This window comes from Chrysochloris asiatica, unplaced genomic scaffold (genome assembly GCF_000296735.1).
Source record: "Chrysochloris asiatica unplaced genomic scaffold, ChrAsi1.0 scaffold00033, whole genome shotgun sequence".
Classification (NCBI taxonomy): domain Eukaryota; kingdom Metazoa; phylum Chordata; class Mammalia; order Afrosoricida; family Chrysochloridae; genus Chrysochloris; species Chrysochloris asiatica.
The window spans coordinates 2,789,250-2,814,407 of record NW_006408551.1 but is presented as its reverse complement, the minus strand read 5'-3'; the positions used below and the strand labels follow the sequence as shown (position 1 = coordinate 2,814,407).

The following is a 25,158-nucleotide window of genomic DNA, read 5'->3' as shown; positions in this document are numbered from 1 at the left end:
TATTGTTAGTCTTCAATGTTGCATAGTATTCCATTGTGTGTGTGTACCAAAGTTTATCCATTCTTCCATTGAGGGGAATTAGGCTGTCTCCATCTTTTTGCTATTGTGAATAGTGGTGCAATGAACACCAGTGTGCTTATGGTCTGGCTCTTATTTATTGTGTATATATACCAAATAGATTGCTGGGTCATAGGATGATTCTATTTTTAACTTTTTGAGAAAGTGCTATAGTGTTTTCCACAGTGGTTGCACCATTTTCCAGCCCCACCAGCAGTGTAGGAAGGTCCCAGTCTCTCCACATCCTTGCCAGCATTTGTTGTTTTTTTTGTTTATTGAACTTCACTTTTAATCCTAGTGTGAGATGGTAATATCATTGTTTTGATTTGTATATCTCTAATGGCAAGCGAGATGGATTGACAAAGTGGCAGCATCAATTGTTGGTGAGGCAACAGTTGTGAGGTTGGCTCAGGATCGGGCAGTGTTTCGTTATGTTGTGCATAAGGTCATTATGAGTCGATAGCACCTAACAACAGAATGGCTAATGATCACGAACATTTATTCATGTATTCATTGGCTGCCTGAATGTCTTCTTTGGTGAAGTGTCTGTTAATGTCCTTTGCCCATTTAAAAATTGTTCTTTGTCTTTTTCTTGGAGAAGTTCTACAACTTTTTATTAAAGTTTTAGAGATTATAGTCCCTTGTCTGGGCAGTTGTTACATAAAATATTTTCCCATTGTGTTGACTCCCCCTTTTCACACTTTTGGTGAAATCTTAATACATAGAAGTGTCTAATTTTTAGAAGGTCAGAGTCGTCTGTTTTGTCTTACGCCGTCAGTGTGTTTTTGGTAATGTATGTAGTATACTTAGGCCATGTATTTGAGCCCACATCACACAGGCTTTTGATTTTGTAGATCATGATGCTATGGACAGCATTGCAGAGAATGAGTATTCTAGAACACTGAACTGTGCTCCTTGATGAACAAATAACAAATGCATGGTCCAAGAAGTAGTTGTTCAACGAGAACAAGGAGACACTTGTTAAGTGCAGTCAAGTAAGGAGTGGTGGCTAGTGGGCTTGAACCACCAATCTTGTGGTTCAAACTGACCTTGCAGTCCATCGCATTAACCTTCAGCTGCACACCAGGACTATTCAGTCTGTATGCTGAGCAAATAATCTGAGATAACCTTGCTTTCTGGAAGTGAAGAGGACTTAAAAACTTATGAAGCTCAAAGACTACAGACTTTGGTATTGGTTGCATCTCATTATAAAGAAAACAAAAATCCTTGCCACTGAATCAATAATTTTGTTTTTAAATGATGTCTTCGGTTTTTGTTTGAGGGTTTATACTTCATAAAATGTGTTTGAGAGTTTACCATCCTTTTCTTAACTTTTAATTTTGTTGTTTGTTTTTTTAATGAAGGTTTACAGACAAGATCATCAGCTTTACATTCAACAGATTATACACTTTATTGTGTCTCAATTATTACAATCCCCTCCTTGCAACAGCAGTTATCCTACATCCTCTCTGTGGCTCTCCATGTATATTGTACAAGCAGAGCAAAAATATTTGATGTACAGAGTAGCTGAGGACTCTGGACTCATGGAAAGAGAGGAGGGACTGGGTGCTGGCGGCCAGGAGGCAGGTTTGGAGAGTGTGCCCTTTGGTTGTTTCAGTTATATATTCCTGAGTGTTTCTGTGTACATTCTCCCCCACCCCCAAAAAAAGGGGGGGGGGGGATGGAAGCAAATACTGTTGAACGGTGATGCCCGGTGATCATTGTAGTGAAACAATGGTGTAAAGCTGATGTTCTTCCATATAAACGATCAGTTAATTCACAATAAAAATTTAAATGTATGTATATTTGATGTACACATACAAAACATGTCCAAAAGGACATCCTTGAGCCTAGAGTCCACAGTTGCTCTGTCTCTACATGCCACCGCCACTGCTGTCAATGATTTTCTATGTGGGATCTCATGCTCTTCTTGATGGTCCTGAGATAGTCTCTTCCTGAAATGAAAGATTAACTACTACTCATTATTTAGTTACACATCTTCTACAATTACAGTTTTGACCATCACAATCCTGCTTACAATTACAACTGAGTCAAAAATACCCTATCACCATCTTCAACTATTCAGTGAGGAGTCTACCTTAGCCCCCCTTATTCTGAAACTAAGCACAATCATGAAAACCTGTAAGCCAGCCACTTCATGCCTTTGTTGTGTTGTTGTTGTTGTTGTTAAGTGCCATTGAGTGGTTCTGACTCATACCGACCCTGCTGAATAGGGTTTTCAAGGAGCAATTGGTGAGTTTGAACTGCCAGTGTTGCCATTCAAGCTGACTTTGCAGTCCAGCATACATTATCCTACAGCGTCACACCAGGACTCCTTTATATCCCTCCCATTTTTGATAGCCAGTATCTAAATTGCCCATCCATATTGGTTAATGTGTCAGACTACAAAGCTGTTTGAACTGCAAGGTGTCAGCGGTTCAAGGTCACCAGCTGCTCCTCGGAAACCCTATACAGGGTTGCTATGAGTCCGAATCAACTCGATCTCACTTAAAAACAGTCAACTCAGTATACTGAAGAAACAAGATTATTCCTTTATATGAGGGACAGGTAAATAATGATGTATGCACAACCTTGGCACAACAGGGCTCTGGGGTGCATGGTTTGAATGGGTAAAAGGGGGGGAACAATGTTAAGATGCTTGGGCTGTCTTTGGAAACTTGCTTTCCCTTGCATACCATTGTAAAATAGACACTTGAGGGAGAAAAAGGAATAGTTGGAAATATCTTCATAGAAAGTTTGTATGTGCATCTTCTGCCTATAACTGGAATACCTAAAATGGGGTTAGAACTTGCCCAGTGAAGGAGGCTTCCTGTGGAGCCTCAGCATTGCATAAGACACTAGGTGGAATCCTGAATCCCATCTAGAATCTTCTGAGGTGGGAAATCTCCACTTGAAGGACAAGCAGACCAGCTTGGAGCCGCTAGAAGAACTGAAGATACTTCTTAAAGGAAAGACCGACAAGAAAAATTAAAGAAATTTAATTAAAGAAATTTAATTTAGTAGTCTGACTGACTACTATAAGAACAAGCAAATTGCTTGCCCAGGAGACATCAAGGCAAGTGGTCAGGTCCCCTCAGGGCAAAACGCCTTCCAAGACTAAGACTCAAGGGAAATACACAAGCAGACATGCAGACTGACTGGTGACCACATTGGTCACCAATAAGAGGAACTAAGAGAAGAACAGCAATGAAGCTGTGAGCTAAGTCCTATCACATTCAATAGACTCCTGTGAACCCGGGTGGAGACCTGGTTGGCCATCAGTGTGGCAAGACCTGGGAACTCTTAGGCCCAGAGTCAGTGACATAACCACAGAGGACTAGAGTGGAGAGTGACGTGTCCAGCGGATAAGAAGTGAGGGAGTATGCACAAGAACACCCACACTTGACAGATAATACTCACTTGACCTGGCTTCAAATGGTTGGATAATCAGAACTCAACTAGAAGAAGGGGAATAAGAGTAAACTGATAACAATTTGATGAACTTGACCTATACCTATGGATGAAGTAGCTCAAAAGAAGGAACAAATCTTTACAGCGAGGATCATTCCCATCCCCTCAATACACAGGGTAGACAGCTATGGGCAACTTGGACATTGGCTACACAAAATGGGGGTGCTACAAAGGCAAGAAGTGACTGGCTTACAAGCTTTCAAGAGGGAGCTTAGATCCTGAGGACTCAGAGGAAGGTAGAATCTCCACTAAGTAGTATCCAATCTGTCTGGGCAGAACTGATGAAAGGAGATGGGGATAGCACTCATGTGGTACAATAGTGAATAATTGCTGTCAGGACTGACTGTGAAGGTTGGAAATGTAAAGGTAGATGTTTTGTAGCAAAAGGAGGGGAGTTGGTTGACTTTGCAGTCCAGGAGTGGAGGTCCCTGTGACCATCATGGGAGAAGAGCGGAGTGCCGGACCCTACCCAGAGAAGCAGTGACACCAGAGATGTAGGCAGAGATGATGTTGTGGAGAGAGGGAGAGGAGCTGTTTGCTGAAGACTGAAGGGGCAGGGTTGCAGGGTATACCCTTTGGTTGTTTGATGGTACATGGAGGGGATTGTAACCATGGCAATGAAACAATATATGATAGGATGTATGTAAAACTAATGTTCTGCCATGTAAACTATCACGTAATTCACAATAAAAGCTTTCGTAATAAATTCCTGTATACTCATCACCCAGATTCAACACTTTTGTCATATTTATCTCTTCTCCTTTCAGTATGTATTTCAAAAGATTCCCAGGCATTAGTTTTCATTTGAATAAACTTTTTTTTTTAATATAAAAACAGTTCCTTTCACACTTAACAAAGTTAATCATTTCTGTTGTTAAGTGCCATTGATTGAGCCAGTTCAGATCCATAGTGACCCTGGAGCAGCTAGTGAGCTTGAACTGCCAGCCTTGAGGTTCAAACTGACTTTGCAGTCCCGCACATTAGCCCATAGTGCCACACATATGAGTACATCCTGTCTTTATTTGTATCTCCACAGTTATTTCAGTATTTCCTTTTGTTGTTTAATTTCTTTGAATCAAGATGAACCACATTCATAAATTGTACTTGTTGACTAAATCTGTTGCATTTCTTTTAATCTAATGCAGATCTTCTCCCCCCTTATTTTTTTTCTTTCATGCCCATGATAAAGAAACCATGTTCTAGATTTATTTCTTCTTGTTATCATTTAATTATTCCTTTTTCTCATATTTTCTATAGACTAGACCTTTAAAGGTTTGATTAGGTTAAACTTAAAATAAGAATATATCATCCTTTGTCCTAGTATGGCACTCTAGGATAAGAACTGCTGGACAGCAAAGACGGTTTGAATCCCAGTGTCTGCAGTTCAAACTTAACAGCCACTCCTCTGAAATTCTGTACTGGGTCACTGTGTGCCAGAACCGACTCAGTGGCCCTTAACAAGAACAACTGTGGTCTACTTCATCAAGTACCAAAGTCAGAAGAACTGGTGCTCTAGTATCTTACAGTGATTATGAATTGTGGGTAGTTTGTTTTATACATGGGTAGTTCCAGTGTGGTGGTGTGGGTTAATGCACTGGGCTGCAAAGTTGGGTTCATCTGCAAGGACGGAGATTCAGCCTCAACAACTGCTCCTTAGAAACCCTACACAGGATCGCTATGGATCAGAACCGACTTGACGACACTTAACAACAAAAGCAGGGCTCTGGTGTGGCGCTGTAGAATTAGCACTAGACTTCTACTAACTGCAAGGTTCAAACCCACCAGCTGCTTCTTGGAAACCCTATATACGATTGATATGAGTCAGAATTGACTCCACAACACTTAACAACAATAAGAAGGACTCTTAATTGTGACACTTTAGGATAAGCACTGGATTGCTGAACTGCAAGCTCGACAGTTCAAACCCACCAACCACTCATGTATGACCACTATGAGTCAAAATCAACTGGACAACACTTAAAAACAGTGTGTGACACTGTGGGTTAATGTGCTAGACTGCGAAACCATTTAAACTGCAAGGTTGGTGGTTCAAGCTCACCAGCTGCTCCTCAGAAACCCTATACAAGGTCACTATGGGTCAGAACCGACTCAGTGGCACTTTACAACAATAGTAGGAGCCCTAAAATCCTGGTATGGTACTGCAGGATAATGCACTGGACCACAAGTGGGTTAAACAGCACAGTTGGATGTTCAAACCCACCAGCCACTCCTCAAAAACCCTTTACCAGGATCGTTAGGAGTCCAAACCAGAAAACAATTTGAGGGCACTTAGCAGCAATAGGAGCTCCCCTAGTGGCAAAGCATTTAAGCCCTTAGCTGCTAACCAAAAGATTGGTGGTTCAAACTTACCCAGAGGCTCTACTAGAGAAAAGTCCTGGCAGTCTGCTCCCATAAATTGTCAATGACTCTGTTCCATTCATAGTACGATTCATAGCCTGTAGTCTTTATGGAAGCAGAATGCCAGGGCGAGCTTCCTGAAGGTTATTGTTAAGTGCCATTGAGTTGGTTTCAACTCATAGTGACCCTGTGTAGGGTTTCTAAGGCTTTAAATCTTCTCAGGAACAGAAAGCCTCATTCATGTTCTCCCATGGAGCAGCTTGAACTGCTGACATTGTGTAGGTGGCACAGTTATACTGTGTCACATAGGGTGGCTGTGAGTCAAAATAACTCCATGATACCTCACAGCAATGTTGTTAAATATCATCTAGTTGGTTCTGACTCAGTGACCTTGTATAGGTTTTGCAAGGAGTGTCTGGTAAGTTTGAACCGCAGACTTGAGCTCAAGTATTTATCCTATTTTGCCACACCAGGACTCTATTGTCAAAGTAGAATCATTAAAAATACAATAGGATGATTTGTTTGTGTGCCCCCTCTCCACCCCCCATTGCTTCATGTAGTCAAAAATATGCTGCACTGTGGACTTTAGACACAGAGAGGGAGAGGGGCTGTATGCTCACAACTGGGTGGGGGGGTAGGCTTATAGTGTATACACTTTGGGTGATGATGCATGGAAGGGATTGTAACCATGGCAATGAAACAATATAGGATGTATGTAAAACTAATGTTCTCCCATGTAAACTATTACATAATTCACAATAAAACTTTTTTTTTTTTAATGCTGCAGATGATGTGTTTGTGTATGTTTAAACCAGATGATTTTCCATATTTTTTCATTCCCCTCACAGTTGCTAGTATTCTAAGTAAAGATGTTGGATAATATTTTTCGGTTGACAGTAATTTAGTTACCTTGTTCATTAATGCTGTATGATTGAATTTTAGCAGGTCTGATAGCGAAGTGGTTACGAATCAGGCTGCTAATCTCATGGTCAGCAGTTTGAAACTACCAGCTGTTGTTCAGGAGAAAGATGAGGCATTCTGTTCCTGTAAAGATTTACAGCCTCGGAAACCCTGTACAAGGTCACTATGAGTCGGAACTGACTTCAGGGCGCATAACAACAAAAAGAAGTAGGACCTAAATCTGCTTGCTTTGTGTTAGATGGTTAATGTAATTCCTCCTGTTAGGAAATTAATGTGATCATTCTAGAACTGTACACCTCAATAGATCACTGTGCAGTATTACTTGTAATGTAGCTATTATATTTTGAAGTTGTAATAAACAGCTTCAGAATAATCAGTGCTAAAATGGAGTTATTAAGTGCCGTCGAGTTGATTCCAACCCATAGCAACCCTGTATAGGGTTTCCAAGGAGCAGCTGGTGAGCTTGAACTACCAACCTTGCAGTTCAAACGGCTTTGCAGTCTGGTGCATTAACCCACAGCGCCACACCAGGACTCCTAAAATGGAGTAGGAGAACATGTATTCCAAGCTGCTAAACTTAAGGGGTTATGTAAATATCTAGTTAATGCCTTCCAGCTGATTTTGTCTAACTTTTATCTCTTTATAGGCAGCCTGCTTCTGCAAAGTGGTACGATCGAAGGGACTATGTCTTTATTGAATTCTGTGTCGAAGACAGTAAAGATGTTAATGTAAATTTTGAGAAATCCAAACTTACATTCAGGTAATTACTGTTTTATATTATTGGTTTAAAAACTTATTTTAAACATTTGAAGACTTTGTCTTTGCTTGTTTTACTGAAGTTACTACTAATCTTGACCTTTTTGTTGAGGCTTATTTTATTTTATTTTACTTTTACAGTTGTCTTGGAGGAAGCGATAATTTTAAACATCTAAATGAAATTGATCTTTTTCACTGTATTGATCCAAATGTAAGTAGTCTTGATGCTTTACCTGATTTTGAATTGGCTAGTTTGTGAAGTTTTTCATTTAGGGGATATTTCTTTCAAAGTCTAAACAGTATTTAGTGAAAGACAGTATATTATAAAGGACAAGTGGGTAATGACAAGCGGCTTTATGTACTTTAGTGATACTGGAGAAAGAAATGGTGTGATGGTGCTTTTGTTTTTGTTTTTAGGATTCCAAGCATAAAAGAACAGACAGATCTATCTTATGTTGTTTACGAAAAGGAGAATCTGGCCAGTCATGGCCAAGGTTAACAAAAGAAAGAGCAAAGGTAGGTTTCTTACATTTGAACGTTTACTGTATTTAAGTAATGAATGATGTATTTGTTCAGCATAAATAATACTTTGTTTATGTTTCATAGCTGTATAGCTTTTTCTACTTTCAGATTTATTAGTTTTAAACTTAGTGTCAAATATGATCAGAATACGATCAATTTACTGGTTAAGGTGAAATCTTTTGTTTTCAAGAGGCAGACTTTGATTAAAAGCCTTATTCAGCTATCATGTGGAAGCATATCTTGGTGCCATTGGAAAAAAATTAATGGCACAAACCTGTTTTCTTCAAGTAACAGGTTAGATCCTATTAACAGATTTTTTTCATTGTTGGTATAGTTTAGAAAGTGAAAATTTATTTTCTCAAGAAACTACATCAGTAATGCTCACCAGATTTTGTAGTGTTACATTTGTAAAAGTACTTCCTAATGCGTGACTGTCAAACTCTGCCAGTGACCAGGGTAAAAAAATAGACCATTGCATCACAATCTAGTATGCACAACTAGATACATAACAATTATGGGAAACATTTCCCAATGAGTCAGAATTTACTACTCCATGGTAGTGGATTTTTGTTACTGTTGTTGATACTGAAAAATATAGTATTAAAGCACATGGCAGTGAGTTCAAAATAACCTAATCATATGGTGCTGTTTGTATTGGTTAATAGCTTAATTGGCTTAGTGTGGACTTCAATAATTGGAAAGACTGGGAAGATGATTCCGATGAAGACATGTCTAATTTTGACCGTTTCTCTGAGGTAAGTTCTTTTAAGTGCATTCTTCCCCTTTCATAATACAGCTTGTTTGATTTGCTTTTTTTAAGTTCCTGTTTGTAAGACCATTCTGCAGTAGCACCAAAAAAAGAATCTTAATATTCTTTCATGATTTTATTTAATTACTTTAAAGTTGATGTGTAATGGTGAAAAAATAATTATAATAGTCATTCCAACATAGCTGGTTTTAATTTGAGCACAAATACAGTAATCGACTTGCATTTGGAAACCACGTATTGTGTCCTGGTGTGGCACTGGAGAGTTAAGCACTGGACTGTTAATAGCTAGGTCAGTGGTTCAAATTCACCAGCGTCTCCTTGGAAACCCTGTAGAGGGTCATTATGAGTAGGAACAGACTTGATGGCCCTTAACAGCAACAATTTGAATATAAACCTTTATACACTCGACTCATAATCAAGGTGTGAGGCACTGAGAGTTGTATCAGGATATTTTTAGTTTGAAAACCAGTAAGCCTGTCTCCCAAAATGTCAACCAAATATGTATTAACCACAAAGAAAAAATTAAAGGTTCTCTTTAGATAGAATAGATCCTGTCAAATGTATTAGAGTAAAACTGATTATAAAAAAGGACATTAGGTTGTAAGTTATAGATGTACCCATGTAAAAACTGTTATCTTATATTTCTGCTCTGAAAACTTTGAGGAAAAAGTGTCATTAAATTTACAGCCCTGTGTGTATGCAGTTGCTTATTTAACATCTCACATAGCTCAGCCTGATGAGGGGAGAGAGACCATATTCCTGTGGTTTTATTTTTCTCAACTGTGTTATTCCTAACATTCGGTGGTTGATTGATCTCACCATTTATCTAGTTGTGCAAGTTGGCACTGGAACACTAGTCTACTTTGACTCCCAGTGTCTAATATAACATCACCTATCTTTTTGTTCTTTGACTTGTTCTGGTTTTCATTTACTTTTCACTTTTGAAAAAGGTCTTGAATATATTTAGTTCTGTTTAGCTTTACTGCCACTGTATCCTCAACATCTAGCCATAATCCTTGAACTTAAGTACATTTTTCCTGCACAAAGAAATGTAGTAATATTCAGCAATGTTTTTGGAGTTAGGGAAACTATACTCTTAAGTTTTCCCAGGAATTTTTTTAAATTTATCATTTCACTATTAAACATATACATGGCAAAATGTTTCAATTTTATTTGCAAAGCTATGGGTGGATATGTTAAAGATATATATATTGTGTGAGGAGAGGAGATGGCTGAAACTTTACAGAGCAAATTTGTGTCCCATACCTTTCTGAAATTTAAACATAAACATTTTCAATTATAAGGTAAGTTTCTTTTTTGATACATGTTTAGTCTTCGGTTATCTGTGTCTCTTCAAATAACATACTGCTTGCTCTACGATTAGAAACAAGATATCTTACTTTATGTGAGTGTGCCAGACAACAAGTTTCTTAGTGCCAGTTTATTATGTATATAAGGGCATTATACAACGATTTTTTCCACGCAGAATTACATTTACTTGCCTTTTTTTTTTTTTTTTTAATTTAAAACATTTTGTTGTCGGTACACATAGCAAAATATATACCAGTTCAACAGTTTCTGCATGTATAATTCAGTGACATCGATTACTTTCTTTGAATTATATACAACCATTTTCACCCTCCTTTTCTAAGTTTTTCTCTCATCAACATAAACTTGCTAACCCCTAAGGTTCTTTTCTAATCTTTTAAGGTATTATTGTCAATTTGATCCAATATATAGTTAGTTCTTTTAAAAGCATAATGCTTAAGGCAAACAGCTGTTTGGTTTCATGGCTCTGGAAAGTCCATGAGTATTTGAAATTCTGTTCTGCATTTCTCTCCCCTTTTGACCAAGATTCTACTATGGAATGAATCTTTTATCAAAATATTTAGTAATGGTAGTCAAGCACCATCTAATCTAGTTCTGGTCTCTTAGCAAAGAAGATTTGTTCATGGAAGTAATTACTCACACCTTCCACATCCTTTTCCTATTTCCGACTCTCCTTCCTGTGTTGTTCCAGATGAATAGAAACAAATTGCTATAGGTTGGATGACTACTTTCAAGCTTTTAAGACCCGGGCCTTTTGCCGCAAACTAGAGGTAGAATATAAACACTAAGCATATTATTAGGCAAGTATCTTGAGATGTCACATGAAACCATGACCCAAACCTCCAAACCAAGGAATCAAATCTCTTGAAGTGTTTGTTTGAATATAACAAGCCTCAACATCTCTTCTCTTCTCTTCCTTTTGTCATAAATACATGAAGTGGGAGTGTTAAGAAGTTGGTGTAAAATTCCATTACCTTTCAGTTCAATGTTTTCCACCAACTTTTTGAAGCTCCCTCAGATTTATCCCACAACTTTTGCCAATTCAACTCTGTACAAGTGTATAACTTGACAGCAATTGCAAATATAATTGGCGGTATAGCCTGCCTTACCCTTAATCAGTTTGATTTTCCCATCACCTTTAATTCCCTTTTCCCCTCTCCCTCCTGACAACAACTAATAAACTTTGGTCTCTATATATTTGCTTTTTCCTGTCATTTTATATAAGTGAGGTCATAAAATATTTCTTTTGTGATTGACATATTTTACTCAGTGTAATGTCTTCAGACTCCATCCATGTTTTGTTAAGTGCCTTTGAGTCAGTTCCAACTCCTAGCAACCCTGTATAGGGTTTCCAAAGAGCAGCTGGTAAGCTTGCAGTTCAAAACAGCCTTATAGTCCAGCTCATTAATCCACAGTGACACACAAGGACTCCATCCATACTGTAGCATGTGTCAAGGTTTCATTTCTCAAGTGTCAGTTTTCCAGTCTTCTTGGTAAGAGTGGAGTGTTGGCTTTATATGGTTTTATTTTTGGTTCTTTGAAGAAATGCCACAGGGTTTTCTAGAAAGGTTTTACCATTGTGTACTTTTAACAATAAAATAATAAAGGCTCCAATTTCCTCACATCTCAACATTTGTTACTTCCTGTTTGTTTTGTTTTTCTTAGCCACTCTAAAGGGGGTGTAATGGATAGCGCGTTGTTGTTTTGATTTGTATCTCACTAATAACTACTGACTCTGACCATCTTTTCGTGTACTTGGTAGCAATTTGAATGTTCTTTTTGGTGAAATATTCAAGTCCTTATCCCATTTCATGATTGGATGTTTGTCTGATTTTGGTGTTATATTGTCAGTTTTTTATATATATTGGTTATTCGATTCTTGTCAGATAGGTGATTTCTGAAGATATTCTCCTAGTTGGTCTTTTCACTGTTAATGTCTTTTGGTGGGCAAAAGTTTTAAATTTTTATGAAGGCTCTAAAAAGGTTATAGAAAATGCATGTTAGTGAAAAAACTATGCAGATAAGACATCAGTTTGAAAAGAGCCCCTATCAGAGCAGCTTAAATTCTGTTAAAATTTAAGCAAGAACAAACTAATTTATGGTGAAGCTTGGGTGAAAGAACATGCTTTATGAAAACAGTGTTCCAAAGAAATCAGTTTCATAAATGAGTAATGCACCAGACTGCAAAGCTGTGTTAACTACAAGGTCAGTGGTTCAAGCTCACCAACTGCTCCTCAGAAACCCTACACAGGGTTGTTATGGATCGGAACCGACACTCACGACACATAACAACACCATAAATGGGTAACTTGCTTTAAGAAGGGGGGAGGAAAAAATGTTGAAGATACAGACTACCGTTCAAATCTGTTTGCAATGAAAAAATTAACCTTGATTGTACTCTAATTGATGAGAACCAGTGATTTAACAGCAAAAAAAAACACTAGCCAACACCATTAGGTATCTCAAGTGCTTCAGCTTATAGATAAGAACAGAACTTTCGGTGGGAAATTTAAAGCAAATGGATCAAGATCTTGGAGCATTTCTTGGGACAATTATAATGAGAGATGACACTTTACCAATGCAATCCTGAAAACAAAGTACAATCAAAGCAATGGCTACCAAGGGAATTGATCCAGCCAAAGCAAATGCAAACTGGTCAAGAGCAAAGGTCATGGCAACAATTTTTTGGAATGTTCAAGGTATCTTGCTTATTGACTTTTGGGTACAAATAATGGCATTTGCTTACTATGAGAATGTTTTGAGAAAGCCAAAGACTTAGCAGGAAAGCTTCACAAGAGAGTACTTTTCCACCACCACAATGCACTCCTGCTTGTTCCTCTCATCAAACAGGCAATTTTGCAAGCATTTCAATGGAAAGTTATTGGAAATCCACTTTCCAATCCTGCTTTTGCTCCTTCTCACTTTTTGTCAAACCACTGAGAATCATGATAGCCAAGTTGACATATATAACCTTACATTTGCCTTGTGACTTTTAGAGTTTGTCACAGCAAGGAGTAGGTATTTCATGTGCAAAGTTGTAGGTTTTTCACTATTGTAAATGTAAATTGTCAGATGATAAGATAGTTTATAGGTAAGAATAGGTATTGATTGTATGTTTTAAAATTAGAGTGTGTGAGCCCTTCTACTTTTTTTTCCTCTTTCAACGTTGTTTTAGTTTTTTGGAGCCTTTTGCTATTCCATATAAAGTTGAGGATTGATTTTTCTATTTCTGTAAAGAAGGCTTTACTTGCTGTTTTCAGCTTATAGTTACTGATGCTCAGTCTTCGATTCAATCAGACCTTTTATATGAATCAGTTATTTCTAACATCTTTATATTTTAAATCTTTTATTGGTTCTTCACAATATTTAAAACTGTAATGAAAGTAGCATAAAATACATGCCATGTAGCTTGAGATATAAGACTTCATTTATAAATGAATCCCATATTTTTTCTTTCGTGGTTATAGATAACCACTTTTTTTTTTAATTTAATGCTTAATTTCTGCTTCCTACATAGGTATTTTTCTATGTCTTCACTTTCTTCAGTGACAACTTACTGCTAATTTACTATAACTTTTAAGATTTTATGTGATTACATATAATCTACCTTTTTCCAGAAAGGAAGATGCTTGTTTATTTTGCATTTTTCATTTGTGGAAATCTATGCTAGACTTAAGGTTTATTCTGGGACATGCAGCCTAATAACTAGGGCTTAATTTAACATTTTTAAACTAATTTTTACACTTTAAATAGATGATGAACAACATGGGTGGTGATGAGGATGTAGATTTACCAGAAGTAGATGGAGCAGATGATGTAAGTCTATAAATTCTTTTATCTGTTTACTTTAATAGTAAGAAACAATGTATTTAAAGGTTGTTTTATAGACTCAAGACTGATATTTTTTTTTTTTTGCCACTTGTTTTTCCTAAAGAAAAAATTCAAAAAGGAAAAAGCAGTTTTTTTAATGTGCCCATTTTTGTGGGATGGGTACCTACTAGGGAACTTGTGTTCCATGAACCATAATTTTAAAAGAAATAGATTTCAAAAGAATTACTGCATTGAAACATCATATGCCCTATTCAGTTAAGAGCAAATTTAGTGATTAATTTGCCTGTCGTTTTAGAATAAGAATGAAAAGCTAATTTTACAGCCAGACTAATCAAGAGTATAATAAACAGTGGATGTTATGAATAATAAGAGGAGGAATACTAGCCCACTTTCTGAATGATTTTCCCTCAGCATTCTGTTCACATCTTCTAGAAAATTGTTAATACATTTTGGAAAATAGTTTCTTGGACTAATCCAGTACTAGGATTAGTGTTCAGTGTCTTTTCAGTTCAGTTATCTTCATATTGAGACACACACACACCTCCATTTGAATGCGAAGAGAGAATAGAAGGACATACATACATTTTGTATCAGTATTTAGTCTGATTGTCAGAGAATGGACTAAATTCTCACCAACTTTTATAAGGAAGTTCTGAATCTGTTCATCTTGTATGTTAAACTACGTTCTGAAGTCCAATTTTTAAATCCTAGGGTTACTATAACCACTTGCCTTTGCGACTCTAGTCAAAAGTACAGTGTTTCAACTTTAAAGTAAACTGTTGAGTTAGCAGTGATTGTTCTTGTTCAATCAACTTAGTAACTTTATTTTTCTCACCTTCTTTAGGACTCACAAGACAGTGATGATGAAAGTAAGTTCCTTTTTTAAAGTATGTTTACATAGCAATGTACCATATCAAAGATCCAAGTCTCAAGATAGAGAAGTTCACTTCATAACAGTGGGGGTGATTTTTTTTTTTCATTATGACTTCTAAATAGCCAGTGTAGAAATTTGTTTGAAGTCGTGAGACAGCCCATTAATTAGGAAGCTATTTTTTTACTCTTGTGTTTGCTTATTTTCCAAGAAGACTTTAAAAACTGATACATCATGCCCTTGTTCTTGATAATAATTTTGTGTTTTTTTTCCAGAAATGCCAGATCTGGAGTAAGAAATAATTGTCACCAGGATTTTGAGAAAGAAAAATAACTTCTCTGCAAGATTTCATAATTGAAGAATTCCTGAATTGATAGCTATAAAGGCAGATGCTGTATTTGCCTTCTTTAACCCATTTTTCAAACTGTTTGTTTTTTAAAAGGCTTCACTAAGGGTTGATATGTACCATTGTATGGGGGCAATTTTAAGTCCGCTAAGGCAATAACCTTATGCATGAACATTTCCCAGACTTCCATGAAGCTGTTGAGATCTTAGGCAATTGATTCAGCAGTTGTAATAAATAAAACATTTCACCTAAGTCTCCTTTACTTCATAACATAGATACTGACATGATAGGAAGCTCTCAGCTTAGGGGAAGATAACTAAATTTTAGATTTTAGAACTTGGTTCAAAGTTGCAGAAATAAACTGGCTGACACTGTAAACTGGTAACCTGCTGTTCCTCTGGTATATATTCAGAATTGTTCCACTGAAGTTTTTATTTTTCAAGAAATTTTACTTCATATTATTGTACGTAAGTGATCACTTGTCAGTGTTCCAAATGTATCTTAGCTAAAACTAGTGACTGCCTTAGATGGTTTTTGAAGCCTGTACATTTGGTATTGTTTGACCCTGAAGCTTTTACATCTCGTAGCATGGAGGACGAAGAAAGGCTGTACATTGTTGCTTGAGAGTCTGTACATTTAGACCAAATTTGTATTTTCACTGTCAGTATGGCAAATAAGTGAAACAATGTTAGTACACTATTGGATTTTGTTTTTTGTTTTTATTTTTCTTTTTTGCTTCAGCTTATACCAAGGCTGAAAAACCTCAATTTGTGTTCATGACAGTGGGGATTTTTTTTTAATATCTACATTCTTTCTAATAAACTGTTGGAAGACCTCTTGGCTGTCCTTTTAAGTGTCTGGTTTACTGTAATTTCATGTATTATTGCCATTTACTAGAATGGAGTTTATATTTTTGAGGAAGAATTTGGGAATAATCCTCTGTTTAAATAGACTTGCTGTAATGTTCACAGGAAACCTTTTTAAAGTGGATCTGTAAAGGGAAATTGTAGCTGGACTTTGCAGCAGTTGGAAAAGAAAGTGTTGTGATTTGATTGAAATAAAACTAAATGCGTTGTCCTCCTTTAAATCTTTGAGCCTTCTACATCTTGGCAGTTTTTATTACCTCCAGTTGTATTTGTCATAGCATTGCAATGACTTGTGTTTCAGCATTTCTTCATATATTTATTATAAACCTGTGTTTTGGGAATACCAAGATTCATCTTTGGTGATTGCTGTGCTTAGCTTACAGGATAGGCTAAACAAAGGTTGAACACATTTTAGAACAATAACTTAATAGGTGAAAAGTGTAAGAGATATAAGTGTGTAAGAGATTAAGGAGTTCTGATATGGCACTGTAGGACAAGCACTGGACTGCTAATGTAAAAGTCAGCGGCTCAAACCCACGGATCACTCCTTGGAAACCCTATCCAAGGTCGCTATGAGTCAGAACCAACTCAATGGCACTTAATAACGGGGGTGGGGGATGCAACCATTATCCCTCCCACTGTTTAGTGTATGCCTGATAGAATAGTATTTAAAACCATTTTCTTAACTGCTACAGCTAGAAAACCTGTACTTGACATTCAGCTATTTAGTTATAGAAGTATAGCTTAGGTTATGGCCCTGTTAGGAAATGCAAAGTCATCAACCTTTATTTAAAGCAGGCCAAAAGAAACCAGCATGATTGATTTGTAGTTCTTGGCTTTAGGAGGAAAATGTTCAAAGGCCCTGATATCCTTCTCATGAAAAATTACTTTTGTGTATCAGTTCTGGTAGTTAAAAATTGTTATAGATGAACTTCCTAGCTAAATATCAGCTATGGGGCATTACAATGGTAGAGCTAAGTGAATTTATGATTCCATCTTGCCTTCTAAAGATGTTCATAATTTTAAAAATATATTTTGTGTTTGAACACATAAACTTGATTAGTTCAAGCCTAAGTGATGGATGAGGTACCAAGCTTTTTGGGTAGTATCTTACCTCTAAACTTAATACCATGATCTAGCCAGTCTCAGGTTGAATGTCCTTACCAAAATGTCAAGAGTAGGACATTGCCTACAACAATTCCAACACAGTGCCTTTTGTGAAAATTTAGTAAATACTTGAATTAATACGTTTCAGAAATATTGTGCACAAATGTTCATGGGTCTGGAGGTAAAGAATCAGTCAAACGATAAAAAGATACAGGACAATCACTGCAGTGGGATTTGGAGAGACAGATATGGGCATGGCAACAACTTGTTTTAAGATTACCCTATTCTTCCTATTTTGGACATACTGTCCGGAGGAAACAAGTCGCTGGAGAAGGATGCCATGCTGGGTAAGGTGGAGGGTCAGAGAAAAAGAGGAAGACCCCTAACGAGATGGATTGGCCAGGTGGCATCATTGATAGACTCAAGTGTGGCAGCGGTAGTGAGGTTGGCCCAGGATCGGACATTGTTTCGTTCTGCTGTGCATGGGGTTGCTATGAGTCGGTTCCGACTCAATGGCACCTGACAACATTTTTGGTTTGCATTTAACACCAAATGGTCTTGTCATTTGGTTACACACTGGATAATTTTATTGATAATGTGAAGAATTTAGAATTGTAAATTTCTTAATCTCAAATCCAGTTAAGTGCCGTGGCGTTGGAACGGACTCATAGCGACCCTGTATAGGGTTTCCAAGGCTGTAAATCTTTACAGGAGCAGAACGCCTCATCTTTTCTCCCGCGGAACAGCTGGTAGTTTCGAACTGCTGACCTTGCAGTTTGCAGCCCAATTGGTAACCACTATGCTACCGGAGCTCCTTCTCAAATCCAGTAGCTTTTATTATTTGATACCCCTGTGCTTTATGTTGAATGAGATGCTCCTAAACTATCAAAATCAAGGGGAACACTGGAAATATGAGTACCTAGGACTCAACCCTTGAGATACAGCTTTAGTTGGACCATATGGAGCATGAGGATTAGCAGTTAACAGAGTCTTTTGTTCCTTGTACTAGCAGCATCAATCTCGCATAGGAACTTAATTGATTTGAGGCGCTCAACAGATTTACCAAATCAGACTAGGTGATTAGTACGTGTGCTAAAATCTGACAACCACCACTTCAGAGATAAATGTAAGTTCAGATTCAAATGGCCTTGCTGTTATACCAGCCTCATTCCAATAGGACTTTTGGTGATGAAGGAAGTATGTACAGGGAAAAGCCAAGAAGTGTAGCTATGAGCAAGAAGGCTGACATTCTACATGTAGTCTACAACAAAAATATGAGACAGACATGAGAATTCTGGCACCATGAACTTCAGAAGAAAGGTTAAAAAGGGAGACTTGACTGTTGAATGGTTGGCCAGACAGCTCAACCATCATGTGAGCAGATTGGGCAGCATAGGGAAGCCTGCCTGGAGAGCAAATTTGCTCAGATGACAGAAAAGGTGTAATTCACTTTTCTCTAAGGAGCTCTGGTAGCATAGTGGTTACGAATTGGGCTGCTAATCGCAAAATCAGCAGTTCGAAACTACCGCAGGAGAAAGATAAGGCTTTCTGCTCCTGTAAAGATTTGCAGCCTCGGAAACCCTGTGCAGGGTCACTGAGTGGGAACTGACTCCACAGTACTTAACAACAGTGCTCCCCTGGAGTCCTGGTGTGGCGCTGTAGGTTAATGCGCCAGACTGCAAAGCCATTTGAACTGCAAGGTTGGTGGCTCAAGCTCACCAGCTGCTCCTCAGAAACCCTATACAGGGTTGCTATGGGTTGGAATCGATTTGACGTCACTTAATACTCCCCTGATGACCTGAAGAGTGGCCAGCTTCCATCCTCATCCACCTCTAGTGCAGACCCTGTTCTCTGGGAGTTGGGGGCCACACTGATGTGGGGTTGCTTTGGTGTTTTGCCTTGCCTGGATTCAGGTGGCTGCAGACCTACAAAACCCACAAAGCTAACAAACCAGCATTAAACCACTCTGCCCCCAGCTTCCCTGTGGTCCTAACAAGACACTGAAACCAGCCCATCAAGGGCTCCCATGAACTATTTCCTGACAGGTAACATCCAGGACAATAGGAACTCCATCTAGGGCCAGGAACTCTATGTCACATCCCTTCTACAACCACCTTGATTGAGCTCTTTGAATTATAGGAACCCCCAGAAATGTCTATTCTCTAGGTCCAACAAGTTTGTTTTTACAAATTTATGACAACACCAAAATGCCCTGGAGACAAAATTTTAGCTCACACAGATGACTCAAGTGACCAACATGCAGAGCAAGTAAACACTTTTGAGAAAGGTAATGGAACTGAAAAAAATCCAAAAGAATAAGAATTTATAGATCAAAGTAAACGAGAGTACAATAAAAATTTTAGAAGAATTCAGGAAAACACTACAAGAACTAATAAATGCAAATTTTAAAATAATGTAAAACCTGTCATTAGAAATCCAGAAGATTAATAGTAAGATCTCAGAAATGGGCAACACATTGAAAGGGCAAAGGAGTAGATGTGAAGTAATGGAAGCCCAAATTAGTGAACTTGAAGATCAGTCTCTCAACACTAGTATGCTAGAACCATCAGAAAAAAGGAAAAAAAACTGAAGAAGTCTAAGAGTTATGTGGGACACCATGAAAAGGAACAACTTTATGAGTGATTGGAATTCCAGAACAGGAAGAGAAAAGCAAAGAGAAATTAAAGAGTTGCTGGAAGAAAACATCCCTAACATGAAAAACAAGAAGATTGGCATACAAGAAGCTAAAAAAAAGCAGATCCCAAAAGAAAATCACCCAAGATATATAATCAAACTTACCAAAATCAAAGACAAGAAATAGGGCAGTGAAATTAAGATGTTTCCTGATAAACAGAGGAATCTGTAACAACAAAATTTACAAAAAGTGCTAACATGTGGTCTTTGGACTGAGAACCAACAACAGACAACAACCTGAGATTACCATACATGACTACACCACCCAGAACTCAATCCAGCTGTTATTAAGTGCCGTTAAGTTGGTCCCGACCCATAGGGACGCTGTGTAGGGTTTCCGAGGAGCTTCTGGTGAGCTGGAACTGCCAACCTTGCTGATCAAACTGACTTTGCAGTCCAGCTAATTAACCCACAGCACCACACCAAGACTCCAATCCAGATATAAAGTATTTAAGACATCGACAAGACTGAAAAAGAAGTTCTGGTAGCGTAGTGGTTATGAATTGGGCTACTGGCCTCAAGGTCAGCAGTTCAAAACTACCAGCAGTTCCGTGGGAGGCTTTCTGCTCCCTTAAAGATTTACAGCCTCAGAAACCCTGTACAGGGTCACTATGAGTTGGAACCAACTCCATGGTACTTAACAACAACAAGACTGAAAATAGGGGACCAGAGATATCAATGTATAATGAAGTCAACTACAAATCTGGTATGGTGCTGTGGGTTAATGCACTGGACCGTAAAGTCAGTTAGAATCACAAGGTCGGTAGTTCAAGCTCACCAGCCACTCCTCAGATATCCTATTCAGGATTGCTATGGGTAGGAACTGACTTAACAGCACTTAACAACAACAAAGAAAAAAGAATAGTGTAGATACTGAAACTCCAAATGGCAAGAAGTCAAGTAGATTTCAAGATAAAGTGTTAATCAGTGGGGTGTGTGTGTGTGTGTGTGTGTGTGTGTGTGTGAATTAATTACAGGGCAACCTCAAAAATAGTACCACCTGCACATGAAAATAAAAATAAAATCAGATTCAGTAAATATCAACACAACAGAAATGAAAAGAAAACCCACAAAATGAACCCAGCATACAAAATTATATGGAACAACAACAAAAATTATATGGCACAAAGAATCCAACAGCACCACACACACAAAAATGGGAGCAATCAATTCATACTTTTTGATCGTTACACTGAATGTAAATGACTTAAATGTATCAGTCAAGAGACATGAAGAACCAAGTGGATAAGAAAACAGGATCCTTCAATATGTTGTCTACAATGGCCACAGCCAGCCCTGAACTGTTTAAAACTAGATTAAAGGCCTTAACGGGGATTGTGGAACGGGACAAGCAGACAAAAAAGGAAATAGGCCAAAAATTAAATCCTAAATTACGTCAAAATGACCAACAGTAGCATCTTGAAATTTCTCAAGAAGAAGAGTGAAAAGGGAAGCCCATTTCCTGATCACATCTACCTGGAGGCAATCAGAAAGCATAAAAAATACCAAAATACATACTCATCTGAGTATTAAGGCCACAGACAACCCCAGAAGATGCCCAAAAAAACATAAGCAGATGACCATATCTGCACATGTTCAGAACGAGATAAAGTGACTGAGGCAAATGAGCTGGAAGTAGACCTACACTCTAAACTGGAAGATGGGCAGGTTTTGGAAATGCCTGAGAAGGAATTCAGAAAAATGATTATAAAATGTATCAAAACACTATACAATGCTTGGCTACAAGATTGTATTCTTTCACCATACTTATTCAACCTATATGTTGAGCAAATAATCAGAGAAGCTGGGTTATATGAAGAAAAACGTGGCATCAGGATTGGAGGAAGACTTATTAACAACCTGTGATATGCAGATGATACAACCTTGCTTGCTGAAAGTGAAGAGGACTTAAAACATTTACTGATGAAGATCAAAGAGCACAGCCTTCGGTATGGATTACATCTCAATGTCAAGAAAACAAAAATCCTCACCACAGGACCAATAAACAACATTCTTATCAACGAAGAAAAGATTGAAGTTGTCAAGGACTTCATTCTTCTTGGATCAACTATCAACACTCACGGAAGCAGCCGTCAAGAGATCAGATGATGAATTGCATTAGACAAATCTGCTGCACAGAACTTTTTAAAGTGTTGAAGAGCAAAGATGTCAGCTTGAGGACTAAGGTGCGCCTGACCCAAGCCATGGTATTTTCAATAACCTCATATGGATGTGAAAGCTGGACAGTGAATAGGGAAGATCGTAGAAGAATTGATGGCTTTGAATTGTGGTGTTGGAGAAGAATACTAAAAGTGCCATGGGCTGCCAAAAGAACCAATAGATCTGTTTTGGAAGAAGTGCAGCCAGAGTGCTCCTTTGAGGCCAAGATGGCTAAACTTCGTCTCTCATACTTTGGACATATTGTCTAGAGGAAACAATCTTTGGAGAAGGATGTCATGCTGGGTAGGGTGGAGGGATGGAGGGTCAGAGGAAGACCCCCAATGAGATGGATTGGCCAGGTGGCATCATTGATGGACTCAAGTGTGGCAGCGGTAGTGAGGTTGGCCAGGATCGGACATTGTTTCATTCTGCTGTGCATGGGGTTGCTATGAGTCGGTTCCGACTCGATGGCACCTGACAACAACAACAATAGCAATTACAAGAAATCAATGTTGTTAAAGTTGGTTCTGATTCAGTGACCATGTTTCTGAGGAGCAACTGGTAGGTCTGAACTGCCAACTTTTAAAGTTAAAACTTATCTTGGGGTCCAGTGCTATTCCTACAGCACATCACCAAGAAACCAATTAAGTGCCTTCGAGTCGGAACCAATCCATCTTGATAGAGTTTCTGAGGAGTGGCTGGTTAGTTTGAACCATCAACATTGTGGTTCAAACCAACCTTATCGTTTAGTGCTTATCCTACGGTGTCACATCAGGACTCCAAAGGTGTGGTGGTGGTATGCTGCTGAGTTTGTTCCAACTCATATAGCAACCTTGCATAGGGTTTTCGAGGCTAAAATCTTTACCGGACCAGAAAGCTTCAACTTTTTCCTGCAAAGTAGCTGGTAGATTTTAATTGCTAACCTTGCAGTTATCAGCCCAACTCATAAACCATGACACTAAGAAACCAATTGTTGTTAGGTACCATTGAGTTGGCAACCCTACGTACAACAGAATGAAACACTGTCTGGTCCCGCGCCAACCTCACAATCATTGCTACGCCTTAGCCCATTACTGCCACCACTGTACCAATCCATCTCATTGGGGGTCTTCCTCTTTTTCTCCAACCTTCCACTTTACCAAGTATGATATATGTCTCCAGAGACTGGTCCCTCCTGATTATATGTCCCGAGTATGACAGACTGTCTCGCCATCCTGACTTCCAAGGAGTATTGTAGCTGTACTTCTTCCAACACAGATCTCTTTGTTCTTTTGACAGTCCATGGTACTTTTAATATTCTCCTCCAACACCATAACTAAAATGTATCAATTCGGCTATAGTTTTCCTTATTTACTGTCCAACTATGGCATGCATATGAGGTTATTGAAAATGCCATGGCTTTTTTTTTTTTTTTTTTTTTTTTCAGGAGCACCTTAGTCCTCATCCTGAACACTTTAAAGAAGTCTTGTACAGCAAATTTGCCTAATGCAATACATCATTTGCTTTCTTGACTACTGCTTCCATGAGTGTTGATGGTCGATCCTAGCAAATGAAGACTAACAACTTCAATCTTTTCTCCATTTATGTTGATGTTATTTATTGGTCCAGTTATAAGGATCTTTGTTTTCTTTACATTGAGATGCAACCCATAATGAAGGCTGTGGTCTCTGATCTTCATCAGTAAGTATTTTAAATTCTCTTCACTTTCAGCAAGCAAGGTTGTGTCATCTGTATATTGCAGGTTGCTAATGAGTCTTCCTCCAATCCTGATGCCACGTTTTTCTTCATATAATCTAGATTTTTGGATTATTTGCTCAGAAACAGATTAATTATGGTGAAAGAATACAACCCTGGTGCACACCTTTCCTAATTTTAAACTATTTGGTGTTCCCTTGTTCTGTTAAAAAAAACTGACTCTTGGTGTTATGTACAGGTTCCTCAGCAGGAGGAACATCTTTTTGGTATTCTCTGCCAAGATCCATCTGATATCAGAAATTATGTCCTTTATTGCATGTCTTCTTCTAATTCTGGCTTGAACCTCTGGAAGTTCTCAATCACTGTATGACTTCAGCTGCTTTTGAGTTGTCTTTAGCAAAATTTTACTTGCATGTAATATTAATGATATTTTCAGATGATTTCCACATCCCACTGGGTCTCCTCTCTTTGGAATGGGCAAGCACATGGACCTGTTCCAGTCAATTGGCCAGGTAGCTGTCTTCCGAATTTCTTAGCATAGATGAGTGAGTGCCTCCAGTGCTGCATCAGTTTGTTGAAAGATTTTAGTTTGTAGTCCATCAATTCCTGGAGTCTTGTTCTTTGTCAATGCTTTCAATGCATCTTGAACTTCTCCCTTCAGTATCATGGACTCTTGATCATATTCTACCTCTTGAAATGGTTGAACATTGACCATTTCTTTTTGGTTCCGTGACTGTGTATTCCTTCCATCTTTTTTCAGTGAAGACCTGAATTTTTTCTTAAGTTCCCTCAGCTTGAGAAATGCTGAGTATGTTCTTCCCTTTTGGTTTGCTAATTCCAGGGCTTTGCACACTTTGTTATAATATTTGACTTGTCTTCTCGAGCTGCCCTTTGAAACTTTCTATTCAGCTCTTTTACCTCCTCATTTCTTCCACTTGATTTAGCGTCTCTACACTGACAGCAAGTTTCAGTCTCTTCTGACATCCATTTTGGTCTTTTCCTTCTTTCTTCTTCTCTTAATGACCTTTTGCTTTCTTCCTGTATGATGTTCTTGATGTCATCATCCCACAACTCTTCTAGTCTTCAGTCTTTAGTGTCTAATGCAGCAAATCTGTTCTTCAAATAATCTCTAGCTCTTATGGATTTATTTTAATTTTCTTCAGCTTTATCCTGCATTTGCATATGAGCAATTGGTGGTCTGTTCCACAGTCTGCCTCTGGCCTTGTTTTGGCTAATGATATGGAAAATTTCCACCTTCTCTTTCCACAGATGTAGTAAATTTGATTTCTGTGTATTCTGTCTGGTGAGGTCTATGTGTATAGTCACCTTTATGTTGTTAAAAAGGTATTTGCCAAGGGACTCATTTCTAAAATATATAGGAAACTACAACACCTCTACAAGAAAA

The 25,158-nt window shown here is 38.1% G+C and overlaps 1 protein-coding gene across 2 annotated transcripts in view; it reads left to right on the top strand.

Moving 5' to 3' along the window:
- The window catches only part of PTGES3 (prostaglandin E synthase 3 (cytosolic)), a 33,757-nt gene extending 17,692 nt beyond the window's left edge, over nucleotides 1-16,065 (top strand). The window contains exons 2-8 of one of the 2 annotated variants that reach the window (XM_006859451.1): nucleotides 7,454-7,567; nucleotides 7,705-7,774; nucleotides 7,981-8,079; nucleotides 8,751-8,840; nucleotides 13,937-13,999; nucleotides 14,859-14,883; nucleotides 15,161-16,065. In XM_006859451.1, the coding sequence (XP_006859513.1) occupies nucleotides 7,454-7,567; nucleotides 7,705-7,774; nucleotides 7,981-8,079; nucleotides 8,751-8,840; nucleotides 13,937-13,999; nucleotides 14,859-14,883; nucleotides 15,161-15,180 (481 nt within the window). In that variant the 3' untranslated portion in view covers nucleotides 15,181-16,065. The remainder of the gene's footprint in view (nucleotides 1-7,453; nucleotides 7,568-7,704; nucleotides 7,775-7,980; nucleotides 8,080-8,750; nucleotides 8,841-13,936; nucleotides 14,000-14,858; nucleotides 14,884-15,160) is intronic. The other variant, XM_006859452.1, reaches the window with a different exon arrangement.
- Nucleotides 16,066-25,158: the final 9,093 nt, after the last annotated feature.